Source organism: Podarcis melisellensis, assembly GCF_964234715.1.
Source record: "Podarcis melisellensis genome assembly, chromosome: 2".
Classification (NCBI taxonomy): domain Eukaryota; kingdom Metazoa; phylum Chordata; class Lepidosauria; order Squamata; family Lacertidae; genus Podarcis; species Podarcis melisellensis.
In genome coordinates this window covers 19,414,469-19,439,762 of record NC_138529.1, presented here as the reverse complement: position 1 = coordinate 19,439,762, position 25,294 = coordinate 19,414,469, and the positions used below count along the sequence as shown (strand labels likewise).

Here is a 25,294-nt window from a genome sequence, read left to right as displayed (position 1 = left end):
CGTATTTGAAAGATGGTTCTGCTACCATCTTTGTTATATCTAAACTGAGGCTAAAATGGGACACAAAAAAAACCAAACCCCAACCTAAAAACCAGGTATCCCTAAGACTCCAACTAATGTTAGAGTATTAGTGAATATTTGTAATAATTAAACACTATAATTAGCCCACAACCAACATTCCATGGCTCTTCCAAAGCATACATGGAGTTGCTGTGCAAGGAGTCTCCCTTGACTGCTTCAACTGCTTAGATGTACCTCTGCAAATAAATATTCACAACATGAAAACAGAAGGGGGAAGCCCTTGCTCTCCCTGGAACTTAATATACTGAAAAAAGCATCCTTTTTCCTGTTATTCTGCATACACCTGTGGTATTTTGACCTTACCTGGAATTAGCTATTGACTGACCAAAGTATAAATTGGCTCTGTCTTTTGAAACATTGAGTGCAAGTTCTTCCAATTCATCCTTCCCAGGAGTCCTGCTAGAGTTACTTTCCATAATTTTTGAAATTGTCTTAATGCACTTGTGAAAACTGAGTGCCTCCGCAGTTGCTTTCAGCTCAGCAGAGCTTTTGAAGTTCCACCACTCATTATGCTCCATGCTGAACTCATCCGACAGACCATTTTTTATCTTCCCTTTTGTCCAAATAAATTCCTCATAATTACATGATTGTTTTGATTCCTCACACCTCCTGTTGAAGCAATAATCTAGGAAAGACATGTTGTCCACAAATTCAGTTATTGAATTTAGGCACTGGTATGCTGGTGCAGAGCTCTTTGCTTTTGTTGGCGTTCCACTATCCAGTGCTGCTGTGTTACCCATCGCAGGCTCCAGTCCACCCTTTTCTTCTTCTTCCAAGCATGAACTAGGCATGTCAGATGGTAAAGTAATGAAACCAGAATAGTCTAAATCACTCTCAAATAAATCACTATCATCTAAGAAAGCCGTAATTCTTTGGCGCTTTGTCCGTTTAACCTTTTTCACAGGGCTTGTTTCCTCTAAGCAATCGCTGTCCAAAGACTTACTACTTGAATCGTTTTCTGTAACTGTGTTACATGAAGGATTAGCCATTACCGTTGGTTCTGGGAGTATATTGACTGGTAAAGGTAAAATGAATTCAAGATTGCTATAAATAAAGTCTATATTCTTCATCTGGAACTCTCTGAGCAGATCTGTCAGTCTACTCCAGTCTTCTTTTGTTGTGATTTCATGCTGTGAAAGATGGAATTAACAAATGAGTTTTAAAATTTTCTTTTAACAGATTTATAGCATATACTGTCACTCTAAAGCAGAGGTGTCCAACTTCCAAGAGACTGCAATCAACTCCCAACTATAAATAAACTGGCAGTTTATTCCCAACTATAAATAAACTGGTCAACCCATTGGGTTGACCAGAATTGTTGAGCTTTTTTGGGGGGGGGCCGCGGTGGATCCCACAATCAACCAGGGACGCCCAGCGATTGACCAGTAGATCGGTTGGACAGGCCTGTTATTAAACATGACAACAATAAACCAGATGAAATAGTATTTTCTAAAGCAGCCATTATAAGCGCAGAACTGTGCAACTTTGGTTTAAGTGAGTAAACAATGTGTGTGTGTGTGTGTGTGTGTTTGTGTTTAATTCCCTAGGAGTTCCCTCTCTAAAGTATTTTTCATGTACCAACATGGTTGCTCATCCATTCTACTTGGATAGTGCTAATTTGACTTCCACCTACAAAAATGCATGAACCAAACATTTTTTTAAAAAGTCTTTGAGATGCCGCAATACAATTTGTTGTAATAGTATTCTGTTTCATTTATGTCATTAATCAGCAACATGCCCTAGGGAAGTTCATTGTACCAAACTAAACGTACCTTAAGAAATTGGAACAAATCTTCGGAAGGCAAAAAGATGTTCTTAAGGCCAAGCAAGTTCTCAGTGCAGCCAGTGTCACATTTTGGAAGATTCACTGGAGGGCCAGGTTTACTGATCTTGGAGCTGGTTGCATCTTCAAGGCAAATAATCTGTTCTTTGCCACTTACCTCTCTCTCTCCTCCTATAAACAAGAGTTTCAAATGGAATTCATAACAATGATAAGCTCTGACGGCAGTGTAGCAGTTCTGTTCCTTTTTTAAAAAAAAATATTCTTGGTATAGATTTTTTGAAATTTGGATATTTTCTCTGCTGCCATTACTCATTTGATTTACTTCTTTTAGTCTAGTTTCCCCTTGTTGCAGCTTCATTCTGTAATTTCCTCATCTGTTCTATGTTGCTTCTTCATTTATCCAATAAAAATCACACTAACGCTCTCTAATAACAAATTCTGGTGACTGAGTGCCAACAGGATTGGATCCTAAAGGGTGTCATATACTCAGGTGAAAGCAGATGTATTCAGAAGTTAAAAACGTTAAAAATACCCAAAAAAGCAGCCCGAGAATGCCATCAGCTGGAAAAAGAAACCAAAAAAACCAAGGGGAAAGGACAATGAATTGGCCTGCTTTGTCTCCTTACACTTTAGTATCCTGGAGGAGGATATAAGCTAGCTGGAACTCTGAACAAGAGCTGTCTGTTAGGGATCAAGGATACATTGCAACATTTTCTTAGCAGTTCCATTGTTCTTTCTAATAGACAAATAAAGTGGGTTTTTAAAAAGCATTTTAAGTGTTTACCCAGATAAACAACAACAAACAATTTTGACATGCGAACTACTTTGTTCACCACCCCAGCTGGGCAGGCTTGCTGTGCAGTACCATACCTTTTTCTTTTAAATAGCCTCCGCCACTCCGAACCCAGAACTGTAAGTACAGAATACTTTGTCTGACGTCACAATTATTTGCAGTTAACAAAGCAGCAAGATCTCTTATATCCATTCTTAAGTTCTCAGCCAAACAGAGAACTTGGAGATAGCTGGCAACATTTATCTAAAACAAAACAAATTCAAAAATCAATATTACAATCTGGAGAAAAAACACAACAGCAGAATGTTACTTTACATGGTAAGAATCTGTACCTACTAACTAATGCTGTCTGCCATGAATGGGTAGTGTTTAAATATTGCACATGTAAGCAAAATTTTAAGCTTTAGGGGAAGAGCTGTAGCTCACTGGTAGGGCATCTGCTTTGCATACAGAATGTCCCAGGTTCAGTCCCTAGCATCTCCAGGTACGACTGGAAAGCTGCTGCCAGCCAGTGCAGACAAAGCTAAGCTAGACAGAGCAATTATCTGACTCAGTATAAGGCAGCTTCCTATGTTCCTAACTGCAGTTGTAAATCCTATTTAACTACTAAAAAGTAGAGGGTTACAAGTCAACCGTGCTGTATGGTGCATTATTTGTAAAGATTTGCTGTCACTGCAGAGCTGTCTTAAAGCCTCTTGCATGGGTGATGCTTTAACTAAGGCATAAATTTCACAAATCTATGAATTCAACTGCAGTTGCAATAATAGTTGGGTCCACATTTTGTCATACAAAGGAATCGTAAACTGCTTGTTTTATATTCCAAAAGTGAAAAACTTACCATAGAAGGTATACTGAAGGTGATTTCTTCTAGGCAGCCATCAAATATTAAACTAAATGATGGATCTACACAAAAGATTCAGAAGTAAAGGCTTTTAAAATTTGACCATTGAGAATTATTTTAATGTAATATTAGAATGTGAGCCCTGAACATATTATAGTTAACTTATATTACAACAGGAGAAAAGGAGAAAAAGATGCATGGGGGGGGGGGGGAGAGAGAGAAAGAGAGAGAGATAGAAGCCAATCTTCAATGCTTCTACTCTCCAATAGCTCTTGAATAGGAAAAGAGCTCCCACTGCTGTTCTGCCAACATTTATACAAGTCCTAGAGGAAGAGTTCACTCTGTGTGAAAACAGGTGAAGAACTGCCCTACATTTTGTGTAGTATGGTGTAAGGTAAAGAAAAGAACCCCTGGACAGTTAAGACCAGTCAAAGGCGACTATGGGGTTGTGACGCTCATGTCGCTTTCAGGCTAAGGGAGCCTGCGTTTGTCCACAGACAGCTTTCCGGGTCATGTGGCCAGCATGACTAAACTGCTTCTGGCACAGCAGGACACCATAACGGAAACCAGAGCGCACAGAAACACTGTTTACCTTCCCACCGCAGCGGTACCTATTTATCTACTTGCACTGGCGTGCTCTCAAACTGCTAGGTTGACAGGAGCTGGGACAGAGCAACAGGAGCTCACCCCATCGCGCGGATTCGAACCCCCGACCTTCCAAGAGGCTCAGTGGTTTAGACCACAGCGCTACCCACGTAGTATGGTGAATAACAAAGATAAAGGTGGAAACAGAAGTAGGGTGCTGACTTGTGGGGCGAGACTCAGAAAAGACAAAATGTGGGCACAACAAATGGGGTTGCAGAATGAATTAGATCCACTAGGCTGTTTCTAAGAGAGACCAGCCTACAAACAACCATAAAAGGAACAGCATGTTCCCTCAGCATAGGGTGCTGAAAAGTAAACAGTTACTTTGAGCAGAAAGCACCCATAGGAAAAAGGGTTAGGCATCCCCCCTGTATTGCTTGAGAAACCTTCTTGAATTCAAGATTTCAAACTGTTTTCTCAAACTCCAAAACAGAAATTTCACTGTTCTAATGTTCACTTATTCAAAGCATTAATAAGATACTTGGAATCATCATCATAATACTCACCATTGGTAGTAAGAATGACAGGTCTCTTGGTAGTGCTCATGAATGTTTTTATTGCATTTAGAAATCCAACATCTTCATCAAATATTACATCAACCTATGAGAAGTGGAAAGTGTTTATTCATATAACGTCCAACAGATTTCATATTTGCTTTTTCTGTTTTTCAAATGATTCCAGATCCGGTATGATGTTTGAGTACAAAAATAGGATTGAATTCAGACTAAGTTAACCAAATATAGTTCCCACTGAAATCGGTGAGACAAGTCATTACATTCCCATTGAAATCAATGGGACTTAACTAATTTATTCTGCATCCAATCCATAGATTTTTAAAGTTTAAATATACAACATCAGAACTAGAATATGTGCAGTTCTAGATCAAACCAAGCAAATAAAATTCAGAATAACATAAATATTCTACCTATTCAACTTTCTTTTGCTACGGAGAATACGGGGAAAGCAGTGAGACTGCTTTTCACATGTCACTTGAAACCCAGTGCACTAGAGATGGCATTTGTAAACCTTTATCAGTTATACAAATGTAAAAAAAAGGAAAGGAAACTGACAGAATTATGAATAAATAAATGAATAAATTTTAAAAGTACAAACGTCCTCCAGCTCATTGACCATGTTTGGCAACACCATCCCTTGGAAGCCTTAAAAGAAGCTCCTGCAGGAGAGACACTGTGAGCAACAGAGGGATGTTTCTAGGACTCCGGTGAAACTGTGACGTTCCCTTCTTATTTTTGCTATTGGATGCTACATGCTCTTTAAGTAATCTTGTTACTAAAATATTTGAAACAACAATTCTTGTTTTTTTGTATGTTTTGCTATGTTATTATGAACTTGTTCCATTATTGCTTTGCTAAGTTATAATGAAATTGTTCTATAGTGTATGTTTAAAATGCATCCCTATCTCTTTGTTGTAAGCCGCTTTCGGCATGATCCTTTAGAGGAAAAGCAGCATACAAATAAAATGTATGAATGTTTGGACATCAAGCTAAACCATGGTCTAGTGTTTAGCATAAATGAGCTTAAGCTCCTCCCCAGCTTTCCAGCCTGCAGGGACACTCAGATGCTTTTGCTTTTTATTTAACTATGGGCTGTCATTTTGTCTGGAGTGACAAACTATGTTTACATTAAGGATGGTTAATTTAATACAGTCCAGCTTCAAACAATAAAAGATAGTTGATAGGCAGTACAGAATGTGGGAGCTGCCATATAAACTTGAGCACCGCTACAAAAACTGTGCTGGCAAAAAAGAAAAAAGAAAAAAAAAAGTCTAAGGTTGTATGCAAAAGTGTGAGAGGGACTCATGCAACGGGAATTCTTCTTCCTCTTGTCCGCTGCCTCCCCTCCCCACCCTGTGGCACCCCATGCTCCATTCAGTGTTTGCTCTGGAAGCTTGGAGGCCCCTCCAAAGTAGGTGTTGGGTATGGGGACTGCAGGGGTGGGAATGTGAAGTCCCATTGTGCAAATGGATTTAACCCATAGTAAGGCTGTATGGGACGCGGGTGGCGCTATGATGTAAATCACTGAGCCTAGGACTTGCCGATCGGAAGGTCGGCGGTTCGAATCCCTGCGACGGGGTGAGTTCAGTCCCAGCTCCTGCCAACCTAGCAGTTCAAAAGCATGTCAAAGTACAAGTAGATAAATAGGTACCGCTCCAGCGGGAAGGTAAACGGCGTTTCCGTGCACTGCTCTGGTTTCGCCAGAAGCGGCTTAGTCATGCTGGCCACATGACCCGGAAAAACTGTCTGCGGACAAACGTTGGCTCCCTCGGCCACTAAAGTGAGATGAGCACCGCAACCCCAGAGTCGTTTGTGACTGGACTTTACTGTCAGGGGTGCTTTATCTTTACTTTAAGGTTGTATTATGGGAGTTGGGAGAGATAGATACATCATAGCAGGCCAACTCTGGCCCTCTTTCCTTTATTCTGGATGGTGCTGAAATTTTTTCTTCAGAAAGCAAGACCTGCATTTATGTCTTACCTCTTCAAAGAGGATAAGAGAAGTTGCACTTTTTTTACTGGAATCCTCTTCTCCAGTTTCCTTTTTAAAAGATTGGATCTGCGCTTTTTCTTTAGGCAAGCGTTCTGTATATCCTGCATGAATAATATAGTAGGATCTGTATCAGTGGAAAAGAAAGGTCCAGCAATGCTGCCCAAAAAATCACTTAAGCATGTGTGATGTCTGCCACATATGCATAAAAATATCTTCAGATTGCCTTTCCTCTCAGATCTGATTTTACAATGATTTGTAATATCTAAGCGGTGCATCAAGAGTTTGCTCATGCTCTCTACATTTTCATTCTGTAACATTTGCAATCATTCCCCAAGCAGCAACCTTTTGATTTATCACTTCTCTGGTCTTAAATGCATAGCCACTAACACAGAATGCACCCATGGCTCTCATTGTTTCTCTGCTGGTACTGAAAGGATAGAAAGCAGGCAGGGAGCGCTGCATGTGACCTTCATTGTGCTGTTCTAACACAGGGCTAGACCATGGAAGCTATACACAGTGCTTCTAAATCCATTCTATCTGTTTGCAAGCGAAACTCCAAAATAAGGCAATTATTTCTACATACTAGAAGAACCACTGAGATACACTGAAGTATATTTGTTTGTAAAGGAGGGGAAAGGTTTTTTTTTATAAAGAAACTTGTAAGACTCAGTGGCTTCCAGCACCTCAATTAGGTTGAGGGTGTTAGTTGGGGAAGCGGCGGAGGAAAAGGAAGACCAAGAAGGTGAGGGAGAGGACATTGTTCTGCTTTTGTACCTGGAATAGCACATCAACAGGTGTTTAGTTGGCAGAATGAACAACTACCCTACATTTACATGGCTGCCATAGATTATAGCTCAGTTTTCATGTCTGAATACACATGCTGGGAGTTCATTTCTACACAAATACACTATGATCTTTTGTTTCCCATCTCCAAAGATCAAGCACACGTATGTGATGTTAAAAACCTACCTTTGTTGTTTTCTTGCACCTTTTCTTCTTCTTTCTTAGGCCTAGGAGAAATTTTGAAGTAGTTTGCTAGTGTTTTGGATGCCGAGCTTTGCTTTAATCCAACTTTTCTGGGTGAAACGGGAAACTTTCTTGGGGACTTCTCTTTTCTGGGAGAGCTTTTTCCTGAAATACACATTTCATTTTTGTCTTAAACTTGAAAGAGAAAGCATCGGCTTGCATAATCCAGTTGCAGAACCCCACACCCTTTCCTCGCAGGACTATGGTGAGATGTGCTGACATGTCCAGCAAGGGCAGATTGCTTCCATCATAGATGAGAAAAATTCAGCTGCCCAATCCCAATGCCTCGCTCAGGAGAACATGAAAGAGCAAGGGCGAGGTCTGCAAATACTGCCTGAATTATCCTGGTTGCATATCGGTGCCATGCAATTTCTGTTCCCTGTACTCAAAACTGATTGATGTTTTATTCTGATAATCTGTAACAGCCTCTTTGGGCTATGAAGCAGGATATAGGTATTCCACATAAAGTCAGTCTTGCAATACTTATGCATCTTCATAATACAATTTCAGTTTCCAAATGAAGTGACCTCTAAAGCCTCAGTCATCCTTTGCCCGAGAAAATGAGGGTGAGGAGGTTATCGTACTACTTTCATGCCCCATAAATCTTCAAATAGACAGAAGGCACAAGGACCACTTTCTCTGGGGTTGGTCTCACTGAGGGAGAAAGGAAACTGAGGGGAGGTTAGTGTGGCTTCTTTACCACAAGACCATTCCGAAAGTTTCACTCTATGCATGCTCTCTGGACTCCTAAACACTAGGTGGTCAGCATGACCAGAGATGCTGAATTGCCGTTTATATATTAAAAGTTCTCATTATTTGGCCATGGCACTAAGGTGCACTCCATTCTCCTTACCTCTGGAAAGCCACGAACAATCTAAAGTACCCATGTGGCCCAGTGGTGTTGGAAAAAGTGTGCTTCCATGGTGCCTGCCAGGAGGTACTACTGCTACTATGGAGAAGGTGTGGGGGGACAGGGGATACCCCGATGAACAGAACTGTGAGAAGGAAGCACCCTCATTCCCTTGGCATGGAGCTAACAGTCAGCCATCATGAGGAAAGCAAGGGCAAGACTTTCTCTCAGCACTGCTCCTTATTAACTGCAGCCCAGCAGCAGAGGTTTGGGATATTGGCCAGGGAAGGGGAAGTAGGAGGTCAACCTCACTCCCTTCCAATTAGCAATATGTATTATACCATCAAAATGTACGTATACCACTTCTATAAATGGCAACCATGACAAGCTGACACCTGAATTCTGCCTACATGAAAATTAAGGCATTTATTTTACAGCATAGATTCCTTTTAGTCAGCAACTGTGACAGTACACTGCCCTGAAACTCATTTTTTTAAAAAAATGGTGTGGTGCATAAAATCTTGAAAAATTAATTCATGTTCCAACCAATTTTGTTCACTTCTCTACTGATAAAACAAAGAAGCTCATTACTTACTGGGTGATTTAGTGCTGCTGTAATTGTTAAAGAAGCATGGCTTATGAACATTTACACCTTGTTTGTCCACCTGATGAGACTGAGTAGCTTCCTTTAGCTGGGAGAGAATCTGCCTTCCGCTGCGCTGACAAGAAGCATTAACTTCAAATATCTGCAAGAATGTTATAAATTAAGATTTGTTAAAATCACTTTGCAGGTTCCACATTTGTTATGTAAGTAGCTACCCAATACAGTGGTACCTCTAGATGCGAACGGGATCTGTTCTGGAGCCCTGTTCGGATCTAGAAGCACATGTAACCAGTGACGGCATGTCTGCGCGCACGTTGCTTTTCGCCGCTTCTGCATATGCACGCGAAGTCATTTTGAGCGTCTGCGCATGCGCAAGCGGCGAAACCCGGAAGTAACACACTCCGTTACTTCCGGGTTGCCGCGGAGCGCAACTCGAACACGCTCATCCCGAAGCACATTCAACCCGAGGTATGACTGTACAAACCTTGAAGCCAAGCTCCTGTGCGCAGGCATAAACCGCTGCTGTCTTCCCGATGCCTGGGGGACCGATAAGCAGCATTGTATTGCATAGAACACTCTCTTCCTCGCTGTCCGACTTCTCATCTTTAAAATCCACATTGTCAAAGGATTCTAGTAAGGTATATCAGAGTAAACACACACATTTGGCTGTGTTATTTTATATATTTTTTCTGCCTCCCTTTCTAAGAAAAAAAAAAGCAAACACAAACCAACTTCCATTTTTTTTAAAAAAACAACCAATAACCCTAGATGAAACAAAATTTAAAACAATCTTACATATTCTAAAGCTTATATCCCACTCATAAGCCTTCATTCGGTTTGTGAAATAAATCATTTTTATTAAGATAAAACTCATTATTTTGCAGATTGAAGAAAGATTCTGAAGTACCATCTTGGCTGCCACCTTTTGCTTCTTTTTGAGTTCTGTCTTCTTCACAGTCAGCTCTTTTTTTCCATTCACATAGCCACCTAAAAATAAAGACATAGGACTATTTTGGTGTCTTTGTGCACATTTGTACTATTTACCGGGACGTATAAGACTGGTTCTCATAAGCTATGGGTTAGCATGAGCAGGACTGGCAGCTGTTATTTTTGCTTTCCCTTAAAGACACAAGAGATAATTTCGTATCGGATGAAGTACTGCATCAGAGAATCTGTATTATTAAGTTATATATGTGGTATTATTAATTGTCTTCTTCACCAGTTTCTGCTCTCCAAAATGTTCCCGTTGGCGAAGGCTGACTTTCTGTATTATGTAGTGACCCGCCCTGCAATCTGTAGTTGAAGGGTGGGATAAAAATACTGAAAAATAAATAAGTTGGACAGAGTGGGTTATAAACCACAATTTTTGGTCTGGATGGCAGGACAAGCTGAGAAACTGGGGAGTGGGAGAAGCCGCTGAAGTCATGCGTGCATAGTATGCAAATTAAGCCACTTTCTAAATGTGCGCTGTGTTCTAACGCGACACTGAAAGGGTGGTAGTAGGGAGAAGGAACAGCACATAACCAAAGACTGTTTCCACCAGGGGGTGAGGTTCTTATGTGAAACCCTCAGTGCTTTTAAAACTGAAAGGTATTTATAAAAGTCGTTTAGGAGCTTCATGAAGCTGCCAACATGGACCCAACAGAATCCCAGCTATTGAGCTGATATATGCTTAACACTGTCAGTTTTCCTAACCAGCTAAGAGACTGGCTCAAGCCACATACTCTGGTACTCTCCTATGCCAACACGGTGCAGTCACACCTAGTTAACCAGAATGACCTTTAACTAGCAAAACATATCACAAAAATCTGGAGGGAAACCCAGTTGCTGCAATAAGTACTTTTAAAAAAAGATACAAGAAATTCAACAGTTTCTAACCTGTGTAGTTTCTGAACTGCAGCAGTGTTTCCTACAAGTTCATTGGAGTGCTGTGGCTGGTATTTTTCTGTCCAGAGCACATCTTCATTTGCAAAATCTGTAGATGATGAACATGAACACAGAAATTACCTATTTTAATAATTACCCCAAGCAGAAACAAAGAAGATTTATTATTTCATTTTCTGAAGATGTTTTTAGCCCAAATGTCTGGCCTACAGAATGGAAACAGTGAGATAAATTGTGATCAATATTTATAGGTCAAAGCTGCAGCGGTTTAAGGGGGGGGGCCTTCCTGTAGCTTCACCCTACAACATTATATAGAATGTTTTACATTTCAGTCTCAGATGCATTACTTGAAAGGGAGTTCTACTATTTTCAACAGAAGTAACTGTCAAACTGACAGCACAGGATATTAGAATATTAATCAGTATTACTGATTATCAGATCTTTTGACAAACATAAATGCAAAGACAAATGCTCGAGCTACTAACCCCGAAGGCTTCAGAATAAGTGGATTTGAAAATAAGTGGATTGAAAGTTACAGCTTTATGTTTGCAAGAAACTAAAGGCAAATGGTTAAGACACACTTGAATATATAATTTGCATTTTCAAATCAGCAATCTAACTTACAATAAAATAGAACCATAAGTCAGTAGAATAGACTCAAAGATCCCAATGGCGAAGCAAAAAGCAAGTGTGTATTATAGATTCCCCTTCCTGTATGCTGCTCCCAGTGCCTCGCTCCCAACAATTGCTTCCAGAGACCATAAAAAGCATTTTTTTCACTCATAGAGAAGGCAGCTGGTAAAGTCATGGTGCTTATTTTTTAAAGTACATTAATTCCTTTTAGGTCTACTGGGCTGTGCTCCAATAAGGTTCTCTGTGAATCAACAGACTGTAACTTCACAAATATCCATATAACAATTGTCATAAAAAAAAACAGGGTATGAGGTTCTGAAGAACCTGTTAAATATATTCTTTCATTACGTAAGAGGACTGCGCTGATAAGGTGGACTTTGAAATGTCACTGTTCTGTTAACAGCAGTCAGAATGTCAATCCCAACTTATTGGAAAAATATAGTTTCCCCCAGCCCTTGTCAGAGCGGTTTTTCAGGATTCAGGATTTAGCTGCAATATATAAACTCACTTATTATGTCAGGAGCAAGAGAAAGCGAATTATATGCAAACAGGTTTATTGAAATATGGTGCTTTTGCAATAAATATTTATAATATAAATATATTTTTAAAGACACCGTTGGTGCTATGGTCTAATCCACTGAGCCTCTTGGGCTTGCTGATCGAAAGGTCGGCAGTTCAAATCCCCGCAACGGGGTGAGCTCCCATTACTCCGTCCCAGCTCCTGCCAACCTAGCAGTTTGAAAGCACACCAGTGCAAGTAGATAAACAGGTACCACTGTCGTGGGAAGGTAAACAGCGTTTCCGTGTGCTCTGGCTTCCGTCACAGTGTCCCGTTCCACCAGAAGCAGTTTAGTCATGCTGGCCCCATGACCCGGAAAGCTGTCTGTGGACAAACGCTGGTTCCCTCGGCCTAAAGCTAGATGAGCACCACACCCCTTACTCACTTTTGACTGGATTTAACCATCCAGGGGTCCTTCACCTTTTTAAATAATTTTTCATCTTGAGCTGAGCACAACATGTATTAATTTGAGGACGTTTCAGAGTAGCCATTTTAGAATGGATTCACTTCCACATCTAGTTAAATAAGAACTATGTTCTTAATCACAACAGCCATGCTTAATATGTTTTAAAATATTATGGATAAAGTGTAAGTTACCAGAAGCAAAACTACTTTCTGATCCAAGTTCAGAGTCTTTTGTCTCATCTAAATTTATTACGGGGATTATGTTTTCCATGCCAGTCTGTTTTTCACATGGAACCTGGTCTGGAAATTTAATCTCTGCTTTTCCAATTTGTTTCCTTCTTTTGGATTTGTGATCTTCAGCTTTTCGTTTTCTTTTGGTTGCTTTTCGATTGTCAGAGTCTGCATTTGTCCCAGGGCTAACAGCTTCACATTGCTTTGCTAGACAAAGAAAAACAAAACATGCAACATGTCACACCACTGAACAATTCCTAGCATCTCTTACTCATGCCACCACCAACTAATCTAGACAAATAGGCTTTAGTCACGTTGGCTAATATGCAAAGTACTGTGTTCCACAAGAGGGTGGGGTTTTTCCAGCTCCCCCCTGCAACCCCATGTTCTAAGACATGGCCCCACTACCTGAAGATCTCTGTGGAGCAGCAACACCCATGAGGAAGTGGGGGGGTGCTGTCACTACCACTACCACTACTTGCTTAAAGAAAGATTCTGCTTGCATGCATGCACAGACTTCAGCAAAGATCTTTTAAGTCGCCTAGGCTGAAATCCTGTGTATACTTTCCTGTGAGTAAGTTCCATTGAACAAACAGGCTTTATTTCTGAGCAAAAATGTTTCAATATATCCAGGCCTCCAATTGGTCTGCCACCTCTAGGGGAAGGGACTGCAGTGGTTATAATGATTAACAGCAAACATGCTTAGGATTGTGCTGCTAGAAATTTACTTGCTACCCATGCCTGAATTTTACATGTCAGTTAGATATACTTGCTAACCTTGTTTAGGAGTTTGGTAAGCGGCTTGCTTTTTCAACAGCAAATGAAAAAACCGTTTCACAGGAAACTGGGCATTGGAAGACTGAATCTCCTCCAACAAACAATTCCTTTGTGTTTCAGAAAAAACTGGTCGCCATCCAGAAGACTATAAAATAAAAAAACCAACACAATATATTTATACCCAATTAATATTTTTGAAGATAGAAAACAGAGTTTAGTAGTACACTAACAGACACAGGGAAGCACGTGATCTATGGATTTAAAAAACATTAAGCTGCTACATGTCAGTTTAATAAAAACAAAATGATAAGCTTTCATAACAACAGATGAACTGAAAGCCATCATGGCAATAAAGATTTGTAAATACTAACCACAACAATTGGAGAATCAGTACTGTCAGGCTGTGTTTTTAACACAGAAAATTCACCAAGTGGAAAAGTGAGTTTTGCAATATCAGTTACTTCAGAATTCACCTCTCTCAGATTAGTTAGAAGAGGTGATGAGGGTGGTGTCAACCTCCACATCAAACATCCTATGGAAGAATAAAGACTCAATTAGCAAGCGGGGTTTTAGAAATAGGTAACAAGGAATAAATTATAAAAAAATATTCACCCATTGGTAAAACTCTTTGTTGATAGTAGCCAGGCTCCTTGCAAAGAGCATTACAGACAGTGCAGAACAAAAAGGATGAATTCAGACCCTTGAACTAAAAGAACTTGACAGGTAGGTCCCTTTAACTAAAACCAGTGATCCACTTACCCTGGCATGCACTGTCAGCACTTTGCAGTCCCATATGTGCTGTTAAAAAACCAATATCTGCTTCTTAAAATGGGTGCATCTTTATATCTAGGTTGCTCTTATGCAAGCTGTCCTTAACATTTTATCTCTTATGGCTCTTCTACACAGCTACTCTTCTTCTAATATGATACATCTCTAGGGAAGCACAAAAAATTACCTGATCGTATGCTATTTCTCCCAACTATTAAAAAGAACATTTAACAGCATTAATGTCTATAGTTGGGGCAGAGGAGAGCAGAGGAAGGACTATTTCTATTTCTGCTGCTCCAGAGAAGGGGACACGGAGCAATGGATCCAAACTACAGGAAAGAAGATTCCACCTAAACATTAGGAAGAACTTCCTGACAGTAAGAGCTGTTCGACAGTGGAATTTGCTGCCAAGGAACGGGGTGGAGTCTCCTTCTTTGGAGGTCTTTAAGCAGAGGCTTGACAACCATATGTCAGGAGTGCTCTGATGGTGTTTCCTGCTTGGCAGGGGGTTGGACTCAATGGCCCTTGTGGTCTCTTCCAACTCTATGATTCTATGACTAAATTAGTGTTTTTTTTGTCACTGCCTTCTTCCTTATGAAAGAGGCAGTCACCATTCCCACTGCTCTTTTCCTCTTCAAGTTCCTGCAAAGTAAGAGGCAATCATCTTCTAAGCTAGGAGTGTGAACAGTGTCTAGGCTGAGAACCACATTATAACAGGATAAGCTGTCAGAACCTGCATCCAGTGGTAGATGCACACACAGTCACATAACACAGAGAAAGCTATTCCTCATGGGGACAGAGGCATAACTTAGTAAGTCAAGTTCCATCTTCCCTTTTCTCCACATTTCGTAAAACTTGGGTTTTTTTAAAAAAGCTGTCCAACATCCTTTACCTGCCCTGACCGCTCAAAAATGTAAACATGACTCAATCCCTGTAAAATAACACAAATGTCAATTCACAGTTGAGCTACAAACCCTGCCCTGCCCTATAGCTATTTAGAGTCCCTAACTGCAAAAACTGCATCTCCCCAAAACGCATGCATGCAATAGCAAAGTGTGTGGATGTTTTTTTCTCACATTTGAAAGAAATTCAATCTACCACTCTTGCTGAAGCATTTCCCCCTCTTGCTTTGATCTTCTTGTAGCAGATACAGTATACTGGTCGAAGAAGAATCTGTAATTGCACACTCTGCTCAATATCAAAGCCTTTTCCCTTATCAGCTGGTTCCTACTGAACAGCTGATGGACAGTGGAGGGTCCAGGGGCCCCAAGCCTGGGTAGTCACTTCTGGCCTAAGCCCAAACAGAATATAGTTTTATGAAACTCATCTAAATTTATGCCACCCAAACATTTGTTACTCTCTTGTAGTAACAAAAAGTCAATAAACGTTATTTTAAGGTAAAAGCTCCAATAATGTACAGTCATGCAAGAACTTCAGGAGGTCAATACTCACCACAGTCCTTCTGCTGAACATGGACCACTGTTCGAAAAGAGGAATTAGCTGAAGAATATGCTTCCAATGCTGCTGCTTTCTTTGCAATCTGCCTTTTTAAAGACTCTGGCAAACCACTCATTAAAAATTCACGTTTCGCTTTGAATTGCTTGCCATCTTGAGAATTTTCAGAATCTTGATCACTAGGTGTAAGTGACAACGAAAAGCAGATAAGCTTCAGTATTTAATATTGTTTTGCATTCCTTGCAGCAAAGGCTTTGGAACTGTTTAGGAGAACCCGAAGATTCCTGAGCAGCTTACCACAATCTACAATGATAAGATCAGCAATGGGAGGAAAGCTTCTCCGAAACACTAGGTAAAGGTAAAGGTAAAGGTAAAAGGACCCCAGACCATTAGGTCCAGTCGTGGCCAACTCTGGGGTTGTGGCACTCATCTCGCTTTAGTGGCCGGCTTCCGGGTCACGTGGCCAGCATGACTAAGCCGCTTCTGGTGAACCAGAGCAGTGCACGGAAACCCCATTTACCTTCCCGCCAGAGCGGTACCTATTTATCTACTTGCCCTTTGACGTGCTTTCGAACTGCTAGGTTGGCAGGATTGTAGGCAAACACTACTTGCCTACAATTACTGACTGTTCTCTGGAGCGTGCAGCTCTGAGAAGAAGCGTCAAAAGTCTCCTGCCACCCACTTTATGCTGCATCCTTGCTTGTTGCATTGCACCAGACAACCCTTTCACCAAGTTTCCACTTGTGTACTAATAATGCTAACACACCTCTCCTCCAAGGGGCTCAGGTATGAAAGCAGTGAAACACACCGCCACATTTCACCCTCTGTAAGATTAAGCTGGGCTGAGAGAAAGGGGACGTCCAGGGTCACCCAGTATGCTTCATGGATGAGCAGGGGTTGGAAACTGGGTCTCTCCAGTTCTAGGGGAACAGTCCATTCATTCCATTATGTTGCTCATGGTTCTATAAAAATGGGTGTGGATTTATGCAGTTCCATCTCATTCATTAACACGCACACACACAGCTCATTTCTAGTCATAAAAAGTATCAGAGCAGATTACAACAATCGTACATAAAACCATAACATAAACGACATATTAAAAAGTTGAAATCAGCTATTATGGAAATATGGAATTCTTAATTGCCTGCATAAGCCCGATGAAATAGAAATGTTTTTAGTAGGTATTTAAAACTTGAAACAGAAGGTGCCTATTGGCAGTGTGTTTCATAATACTGGGCCAATGACACTTAAAGGCTCAGTTTCTTGAGGTCAAATGAGCCTCACCAGCTTGGGGAATGAGCAGTGATGCTCCTACAGATGATCACAGTGATGGTGCTTGGATAGAAGGGTTTGGCCAGTCCCTAAGGTACTCTGGACCTAAGTTGTTCAGGGCTTTGTAAATTACTACAAGGATATATGTGACAAACTGACCTGCTTTCATCCAAAACATAAATTGCTGCATCTGTAGTCTTCTGGACCTTTTTCCTAATTGCTGAAGACACTTTCTCTTTGCCTTTAAAAGTAAAATATTGCCAGATTAGCAAGGCACTAATACAGCCCTAACTCTGTGCTGCAATGTGAAGTTATGGAAGGAACAGATATACATCACATTAACCACAATAATAATTAACTGGACACTATATCTCAGATTCTTAAATTATTACAAAAATGCTTTTAAAAGTATACTGTTTAATTTCCATGAAGATATATTAACTATGTATATTTTAGCTGAATTCCATGGTTCTATATTACAGAGTCATAGGACAGATATTCTCTAGGTTTGTGAAAATCTTAATAATCTGTGACCACAAAACAGTATTCAGCTACCTGAATGGGCATATATTTAAGAAAAAGCAAACAATTTCATTTTCAGATTTATAGTATAAGGAAGTATGTTACAAATTTTAGGAAAAAATATTAGAAATGTGGAGTTCAGAACAGTGCACAAAACTCCTGTGAACTTAGTTGTTTAGCATCTGCTCATAAACGTGTTTTAGCTGTATTTTAAGTTCTGACAATCTGCATAAGCATTTCTCTCATTATGCATGTAAAACTGATACTAAACCCCCAACAGGAGAATACAACCAACAGGGTTATTTATACCTGTAACACACAAAATCCAGATAGTATTACCTCAATGGGGTACATAACATGCACCTCCCCACCCACTGAGGCTATATTCATTGGGCAAATAGTGCAGCTTGAGAGGGCTAAACTTTGCCCCTAGCATCATGGTCCCAATCTAAATAACTCCGATGGCTGCTTTTAAAAAAACATATAAAGAGATGGGAGATCACAGATCTCCAACATTTCAATATATTTTGGCTCTGTGAGAGTTGCTTAATACTGTACTCATCTCATGTTGAGTGAAGGACACTGTGTGGTGACATGGACTAGGAACCTTCTTTGTGGTGGCACCCTGACTGTAGAACGCCCTTCCTATTAACTTAGGCTTGGTGCTGATATTGCTTACCCTTTGACACCACTTGAAGACGTACCTCTTTCCCCAGGCTTTTATAGCAGCCCACATAGTGGCTAACACAATGCAGTGAGTTGAAAATTGAAGACGTGTCCACCTGCTATTGCTACAATGACTTTAAAATGCTATTATTTAAATTGTGAATTGTTTTATCATTGTAACCTATCTCAGTTTTATGAAACACTGAAGTATGGGCTAGAAATTGGAAAGTTAGTAAGTAACATTTGGTACCATTTGATTTCATAGCTGTCTTCACATTTCCAGTCTTCTTCCCCAATACATCATTCAAGTTTCGAAGTTTCTTTGGTTTGTTCACATTTTCTGAAACAGGACTTGAATCCAGAAAAATCACTGAATCCTGAACACAAACAGGATAAATATTACAGGTCTCAGGGCGGTTCACAGAATAAAATCAAAATATAAAACCACAAAATACATAATCAAAATCAAAACAACCCAACCCACCCACCCCCAAGTAATTTTATTGTGCTTATGGAGCCCTGCATGAAAAAGCTCTTGCCACTGTTAGATAACTCACTCACCCCTAGTGCATAGTCCCTGACAAGGAGAAAGCAAAAATACATGCTTCTATAGAGCTCTGTGCATACGCTACAGTTTGCCAGACATTTATTTCATTTTATTTAAAATATCAGAAAATTCTAGGGTAGTGCACAACATTTTAAAAAAATATATATATAAATGAATGCAAAACAAAAGACATGATACTAAGTAACAATATAAGCTCTAGCAACTTGCATTTGGTTCCAATATTTCTATGGTATTGGCTGCTACTATATTTCAAATGAACAGTTGTATTTCATACAAACGTCTGTCAGCATTACATCAAATAAAAATGACCCTCTCTATCTACTCAGTGTAGTATGCAAAAACTAATGCACAGCTGGATGTGGAACTTGAGCTCAATTCAAGTTCAGCATTAAATTCACTTGGTAACAGTGAACAAGCCACTTTCCCTTTCTCATCTTCCCTTGTGTAGAACACAACTAGTGAGAGATCAAGAAAGCACACTGCATAGGTACAGTTAACAAAAAGTTCATTTTTTATAGAAACTGTGTTATACGTTCACTGAAAATGTTAGAAGAAACTATACAATTTCTGCTTGCTTTTCATAACCGAAGGAAATGTTATATTATTATAGCAAATACTCAAGAACACTGACAATCACCTAAAATGTGATCATCAGCATTTATTGGAGTATGGCTGAAAAGTGAGAGCAAACAATTTTCAGTTATTCATAAAATTAATCTAAGAGACTGTCAGTGTTTACACCAGAGGTTGGCAAACTAAGGCCCGTGGGGCGGATGCGGCCCACCGGGCTCATTAATCTGGCCCGTGAACCTTGCAGACCCTGCTGCCCACTCTGTCAGTCCTCGCGCTAAACAGGCGCGGCGTGGAGGCCTCACTGCGTGGAGACTGACTTCCACAATGCAGCATGGCTTCTGATTGGCTGCAGGAAGCTCCTGCAACCAATCAGAAGCCACGGACGCCTCTGGGCGCCACCCCTTCCTTCCCACTGAGGCGGCCGAGAGGGAGGAAGCGGCCAAGCAGGAAGGAAGTGGCAGTGGCGCAGAGGCCGCCTCCACCGCCCAGGCCGGGGGGGGGGCCTTTTGGGAGGGGGTGGGTCCGGCCCCCCAAAAGGTCTGAGAGACAGTGGACCGGCCCCCTTCTGAAAAAGTTTGTTGACCCCTGGTTTACACTCATCTACTTTATCACTAGAACAGATACTTTAAAAATTTGTTTTCAGACAAATTCATAGCAACGACTACAAGTTTACAATATCACCACAAGTCATTTCAAACCCCTTATACTACAGAATAGAGAACAGGTCAAAGACAAACTGTTGCTTAAAGCAAGTGAACTCTAACAACAATGCTGATTCCATATATATGGTAAGCTAGAGTTTATGGACTTACTTCTGTGTTCTGTGACTTTTTCTTTTCAGTCAAGGCCTGTTGTCTAGAAGAGCGTCGCAGAGGCATGGGTAATGTCTCTTCAGTAATCTTCGTTGCTCTGTTATGCTGTAGAGCCTTTGCTTTTTCAACCAATTTCTTTGCTTTGGATATACTGTTCATCTACAGTAAAATTAAAAGGAATCATTAATGGGCCAAGGGCCAATGCACACTGTGGCTTGGATCTAAAGATGCAAAGGTGGAAATGTTCTTCACCAATTCCTCCTACTCATTAAAGCACCCCCACAAAAAAAACCCTGCTCCTGAGGGCTGAGGGACTCTCCAAAATAGCATGGCAAATGACATGGGGCTGCAGCAGGTAGGGGGAAGCCCGGGAAAATCAGACACCATGCCTTGTATGAACAGAAATCCTTTCTGCTCAACAAGGCACTGTTCAATCTAAGGTGCTATATTTAAATCTATTAATCCAGGTAAATATTTAAAAGCTGTGTATGTTGTAATGTTTTTTAATAATTCCATAATTATATTAAACTGTTCTTCAATGAACAAAGCATTGCCAGTATATTAAAGTGTATACCAGATATATATTAAGGGCCTTTTCATACAATAATTTCCCTCAGAAACCTAGACATGCACAAAGATCCAAAGAGGTTCCAGATTTGTCCTCCTCACACTCAACATTCATTTGTGTAAACATAAAGGCAGAACAGGAAATCCTAGGTGATATGCAATGTAAGTCATATAGACCAACTGAAATCAATGTGCTTGAAGTCCATTAATTTCAACAGGTCTATAACTCCATCCTTATTTCAAATTTATTTTCAAATTTGGATTGCAAGTAATGAAGATGGTTATTCCTGGTTTCAGTGTTACACTCTAAATATAGTGAGGAGGTTGGAAGAACACCTAGAAGTAGTAGGTGCTTACTTACATTCTACTTTTGAGGGGAAAGAATAACATCAAAGTATTCTGTGCATAATTTAAGGGCGTGCAACAACTTTTTACACTAGTATATTTAATTCTATTGGGCCTTCATATTCAAATTACAGTGAAATTTATTCAAAACAATACCTTCACACTCTGTTGCGTAAATCTTTCAGATGTACTAATTCGAGTGAATTTCATCCTGTATGAGGGGGAAAAAATCCCACTTATTATATATTTATTAAAAACCACTCCTTAATACTGTTTTGGGATAAACAGCAAAGTGCTAAAGCTGCATATGTTCAGAGCTACCATCTCTAGATAAAGTTTAGGTACTTAAACAAAAATTACTTACACTCTAAAAATATGTTTACCTTATTGGGCTCGTTGAATCAAAGGGTTCAGTAATCACCACAGCCTTATACAAGGCACTTTTATTAAAGGATTTTTTTGTTTGGGGAGTAGAAGCCTGTACAGGAATAGGATCTGATGCGTTTTCATCAATAGTCTCTGAAAACCTTGCTTTTTCTGGTGTAATATTTATGGAACTTTGGCTTTTCCTTTGCCGTGGACTTCTTCTCAATCCATTCTTTTTGGGGGACAATTTGCTTTCTGCTTCAATTGAAGTGGCTTCCCCAGCAGAATGGTCCAGGCTTTTGTTTGTATTTACATCTTTCTCCTCTCCTCTTACTATCATCTTTTTCCTGCTGAGCTTGCTGTTTCTTACTCTGGTACGATCTTTTTTAACTGTATTACAATGGGAATCACTACCAACAAAATCAGATGATAATTCATTTCCTAGTTTTTTATTAGAAACATCCTCAGATTCTTCCACTTCCAGTTTCTGTTTTGAAGATTTTTCTACTTCCTTCTGTTTACTGGGTCCTTTTTTAGATCCATTTTTTACCATATCAGATGCTGGTTGTCTAAAAGCTTTCATAAACTGGTATCTTTCTTCTGCAGTGCATTTTGACTTCATGCTCTCGGAACCTGCAGCCTCTAATACTGCCAGTTCTAACTCTTCTTCTGCTATCACCACATTAGATTTTCGCTTCTGTGTAATTTGCTCAGCATACATCTCTTCTGAGGCAGGCGGACTGCTTTGTCTTCTAGCTGCTTTGGTTTTTTGCTTTAAAAAGATAGAGGCTATTTTCCTAGAAGAGGGAGATTTTGGAGGCACAGAATGAATTTGTGCAAGGACAGTTACTTTCTTAAGTGGGAGCTCCTGAGCAACTTGGCAGCTCACCGTTTCACAGGATGCAGTGGAATTATCTGCTGTTTCTGCTTCGGGAATTTGATGGCTTTTATTTTCACCTTGGCTTTTTAGAAAGTCTTCAAATGATACAGTAACTGTGCAATCATTTAAAAGTGGTGTCTCATGTGCATTAGTCTCAGGATGCATAATATTTTCTATGCTTTCATTTTCTGGTTTACTCATAGATATACCTTGTTTATTATCAACTTCTCTACTATTATCTTTTTGTTGTGTTTCAGTAGAAAAATGTTTAGGCAAATCCACCTTATCTTTGTGTTTCCGTTTCTTTAATCTTTTTATGTTACTCTTTATTCCTTCTTCATGTTTCCTGTCAATAGTACTGAGACGGTGTTTACTACAATCATTTAACATTTCTTCCAGGTTTGTAGGGCCAACCAATGCAGGAACACAGTGACTATTGAAACTACTTTTAGAGTCTTCTTCTCTCGGACTGAGAACTTCTCTACTATCATCACTATTAATTTCTATCACAGGGTCATGCCCAATTTTTTTTATATCTTTTAATTTATTATTTAAATTACATCTCTTTCCTTTCCTCTTGAGCCTTGATAAAGCCTTTGAAGAATTTTCCAAGGATGATCTATCTGTTTTACTTTTCATCTCTGTTACAGGTGCAGCAATATTCTCATGTGTGGGGGAAGTTCTTTTAAAATAATCCATTATATTGTTGGACTTCGGTGGTGACAACACTTTATCAACATTTTTTCCTAATGGTGAAAAATATTTTGTAATTGCTTTTATAGAAGGATCATCTTCTTTCCGTTTCTTACATGGCTATAAAGGAAAAGCAGAGTGGTTTTGTATAAATGAACAGCTTTAGCTAGCATTAAAATTGCTCGTGTTTATTTCTTATTTGTTATTCAGAACGCAAATTGTCTAAAAAGCTTGTCATGCTTATTACACAAGTACTGCATTCACACATTTCTTTTTAAAAGAAATATGGGGCACCATGTTAATAGGTAAAGCTATGTTAATTGTTAAAGGCAAAATAAAAATAAAATATGATCTATGTATGCTACCTCAGAAGCAGTTAAGCTGGACATATTATTAAAGAAGACTGTCACCTATGAGACTGGGTTGAATGAAATAACAAATTATTAAAAAACATACAAGCAGCCCCTCATTTATGCATGTTCAATATGTACGTGACCTTGGAAGTGACACAAAAATGTTATAAAGATTTCACTGAAATATCATTAAAAGGGCAGAACAGGAGTGGGGTGGAGGCGGAATGAGATGTTTGCGGGCTTTTTCTATGGGTTTCAATTATATGTGATTTTATGTAACCCCAGTATGAACGGGGGCTGCCTGTATTTAATAGCAAACAAACATTCTCCTTTCTAAACTGACATGAACTTTATTGTTCGTTCTGAAGATCCCAGATATTATTTTTATTTTAACCCTTGAATACAAAATTGGGCTCAGACCTGGGAAGCTCAGGTTCTGGCTAGAGCTCAACTACTGAGTCAGGCTTGCAAAACAAAAAAGGACAATGTAAATATATACCCGAACTTTGGCAGGTACTTCTGCACTCTCAACATATCCCGACTATAGGTCAGCCAAATGGAACTGCTCCTCATCCCGAGCTTTAGGGCCCAAGTGGGATGTTTAACAGTTAAGCTAGACTGTGACTGTAAAAATATTCCCTAACGAAAAACATTTGGGGTTATTTTTTTTTAAAAAAAATACACATATTTTCTCTGAAAGATGATCCCTTTCAGAACATGGGATATAGCAACAAACCAATCACATAATGCATCCTTGCAAGGTTGCTACATTTTCTCTGGGACAAGCTGCTATGCCCTCTCACCCACAACTACCATTCCCGAGATTCCTTGGGGACAGAAAAATGTGGTGCTAAACCGGTTTAACGCCCCACACCCTCAACAGCATCACAAATGAAGTTTTTCACCGAGGCCCTCATGCCTGCCTTTGTGTGTACCTTACACGTTTATTTTTATTCTATTCATTTATTAAATTTATTTACTGCCCTTCATCAAAGGATCTCAGGGAAGTTCACTGAATAAAATACAAGACTATTATAAAATTATGGATGAGAAATCTGTAATGGAAATCTCACCGACCCCACTGAGACAGTAAAAGGCGGTATTTTTCCAGATCTCCCCCATCAGGCTATGAGAGACAACCTTGAGCCACCAATCTGTTTCAAACGTTTAGAATTTGCATGGGGGTGGGAAGTGAAAACACGCCTGATGGCACACACCCTGGTAAATAGAAAAACATCAAGACTGCTATTTAAAAAAGAAAATAAGATGGTTAACTGCTTTCACAAGAGCCAACTCCTAGGGGCAAATAAATAAATAAATATCTGAGGGGGCTGCTTCCCCCGAAAAAGTTGATGAGCATTGCCATCCAAATGGTGCGAAAGTGCTGAGCATCAATGCAATCAATGACACAGGCTGAGGCTTATCGGGGGGGGGGCGCAATATTTTCTTCAAGTTATTGTTATTACTTATTACATTTGTATTCTGATTTCTTTCCGCAGGGCCTGTAAGACAGAGTTGTTCCACCTGGCCTTTGGCTTAGAATCAGTTTGATTCCCTCCCCCCCCCCTTTCTTTTTCCTTTCTCCTCCAGTGAAGAGGCTGCATCCTAATGTTTTAATGTTGTATTTTAATCTTGTTTTTTAAATTGTATTTTAATCAACATGTTTTTATTATTGTTAGCCGCCCTGAGCCCGGTCTTGGCTGGGGAGGGCGGGGTATAAATGAAATTTATTATTATTATTATTACATTTGTTATTATTATTACATTTGTTAGTTGCTTTATCTTGACCAAGGCAACCCAGAGCAACTTAGTACTGTACAACGAAAAAAATCTAG

General features: G+C 39.8%; 1 protein-coding gene across 1 annotated transcript in view; it reads right to left on the bottom strand.

Annotated features, from left to right (window-relative positions):
* ATAD5 (ATPase family AAA domain containing 5) overlaps positions 1-25,294 on the bottom strand; it is a 28,699-nt gene that overhangs the window by 2,511 nt on the left and 894 nt on the right. The window contains exons 2-20 of the mRNA XM_081898521.1: positions 21,324-21,378; positions 20,256-20,414; positions 18,553-18,679; positions 17,274-17,355; positions 15,840-16,021; positions 13,991-14,151; positions 13,620-13,764; positions 12,804-13,049; positions 11,009-11,105; positions 10,038-10,117; positions 9,615-9,760; positions 9,122-9,272; positions 7,620-7,781; positions 6,639-6,751; positions 4,650-4,743; positions 3,496-3,560; positions 2,735-2,900; positions 1,854-2,035; positions 385-1,211 (exon numbers count right to left, since the gene is read on the bottom strand). Of these exons, the coding sequence (XP_081754647.1) occupies positions 385-1,211; positions 1,854-2,035; positions 2,735-2,900; positions 3,496-3,560; positions 4,650-4,743; positions 6,639-6,751; positions 7,620-7,781; positions 9,122-9,272; positions 9,615-9,760; positions 10,038-10,117; positions 11,009-11,105; positions 12,804-13,049; positions 13,620-13,764; positions 13,991-14,151; positions 15,840-16,021; positions 17,274-17,355; positions 18,553-18,679; positions 20,256-20,414; positions 21,324-21,377 (3,239 nt within the window). The 5' untranslated portion in view covers position 21,378. The remainder of the gene's footprint in view (positions 1-384; positions 1,212-1,853; positions 2,036-2,734; positions 2,901-3,495; positions 3,561-4,649; positions 4,744-6,638; positions 6,752-7,619; positions 7,782-9,121; positions 9,273-9,614; positions 9,761-10,037; positions 10,118-11,008; positions 11,106-12,803; positions 13,050-13,619; positions 13,765-13,990; positions 14,152-15,839; positions 16,022-17,273; positions 17,356-18,552; positions 18,680-20,255; positions 20,415-21,323; positions 21,379-25,294) is intronic.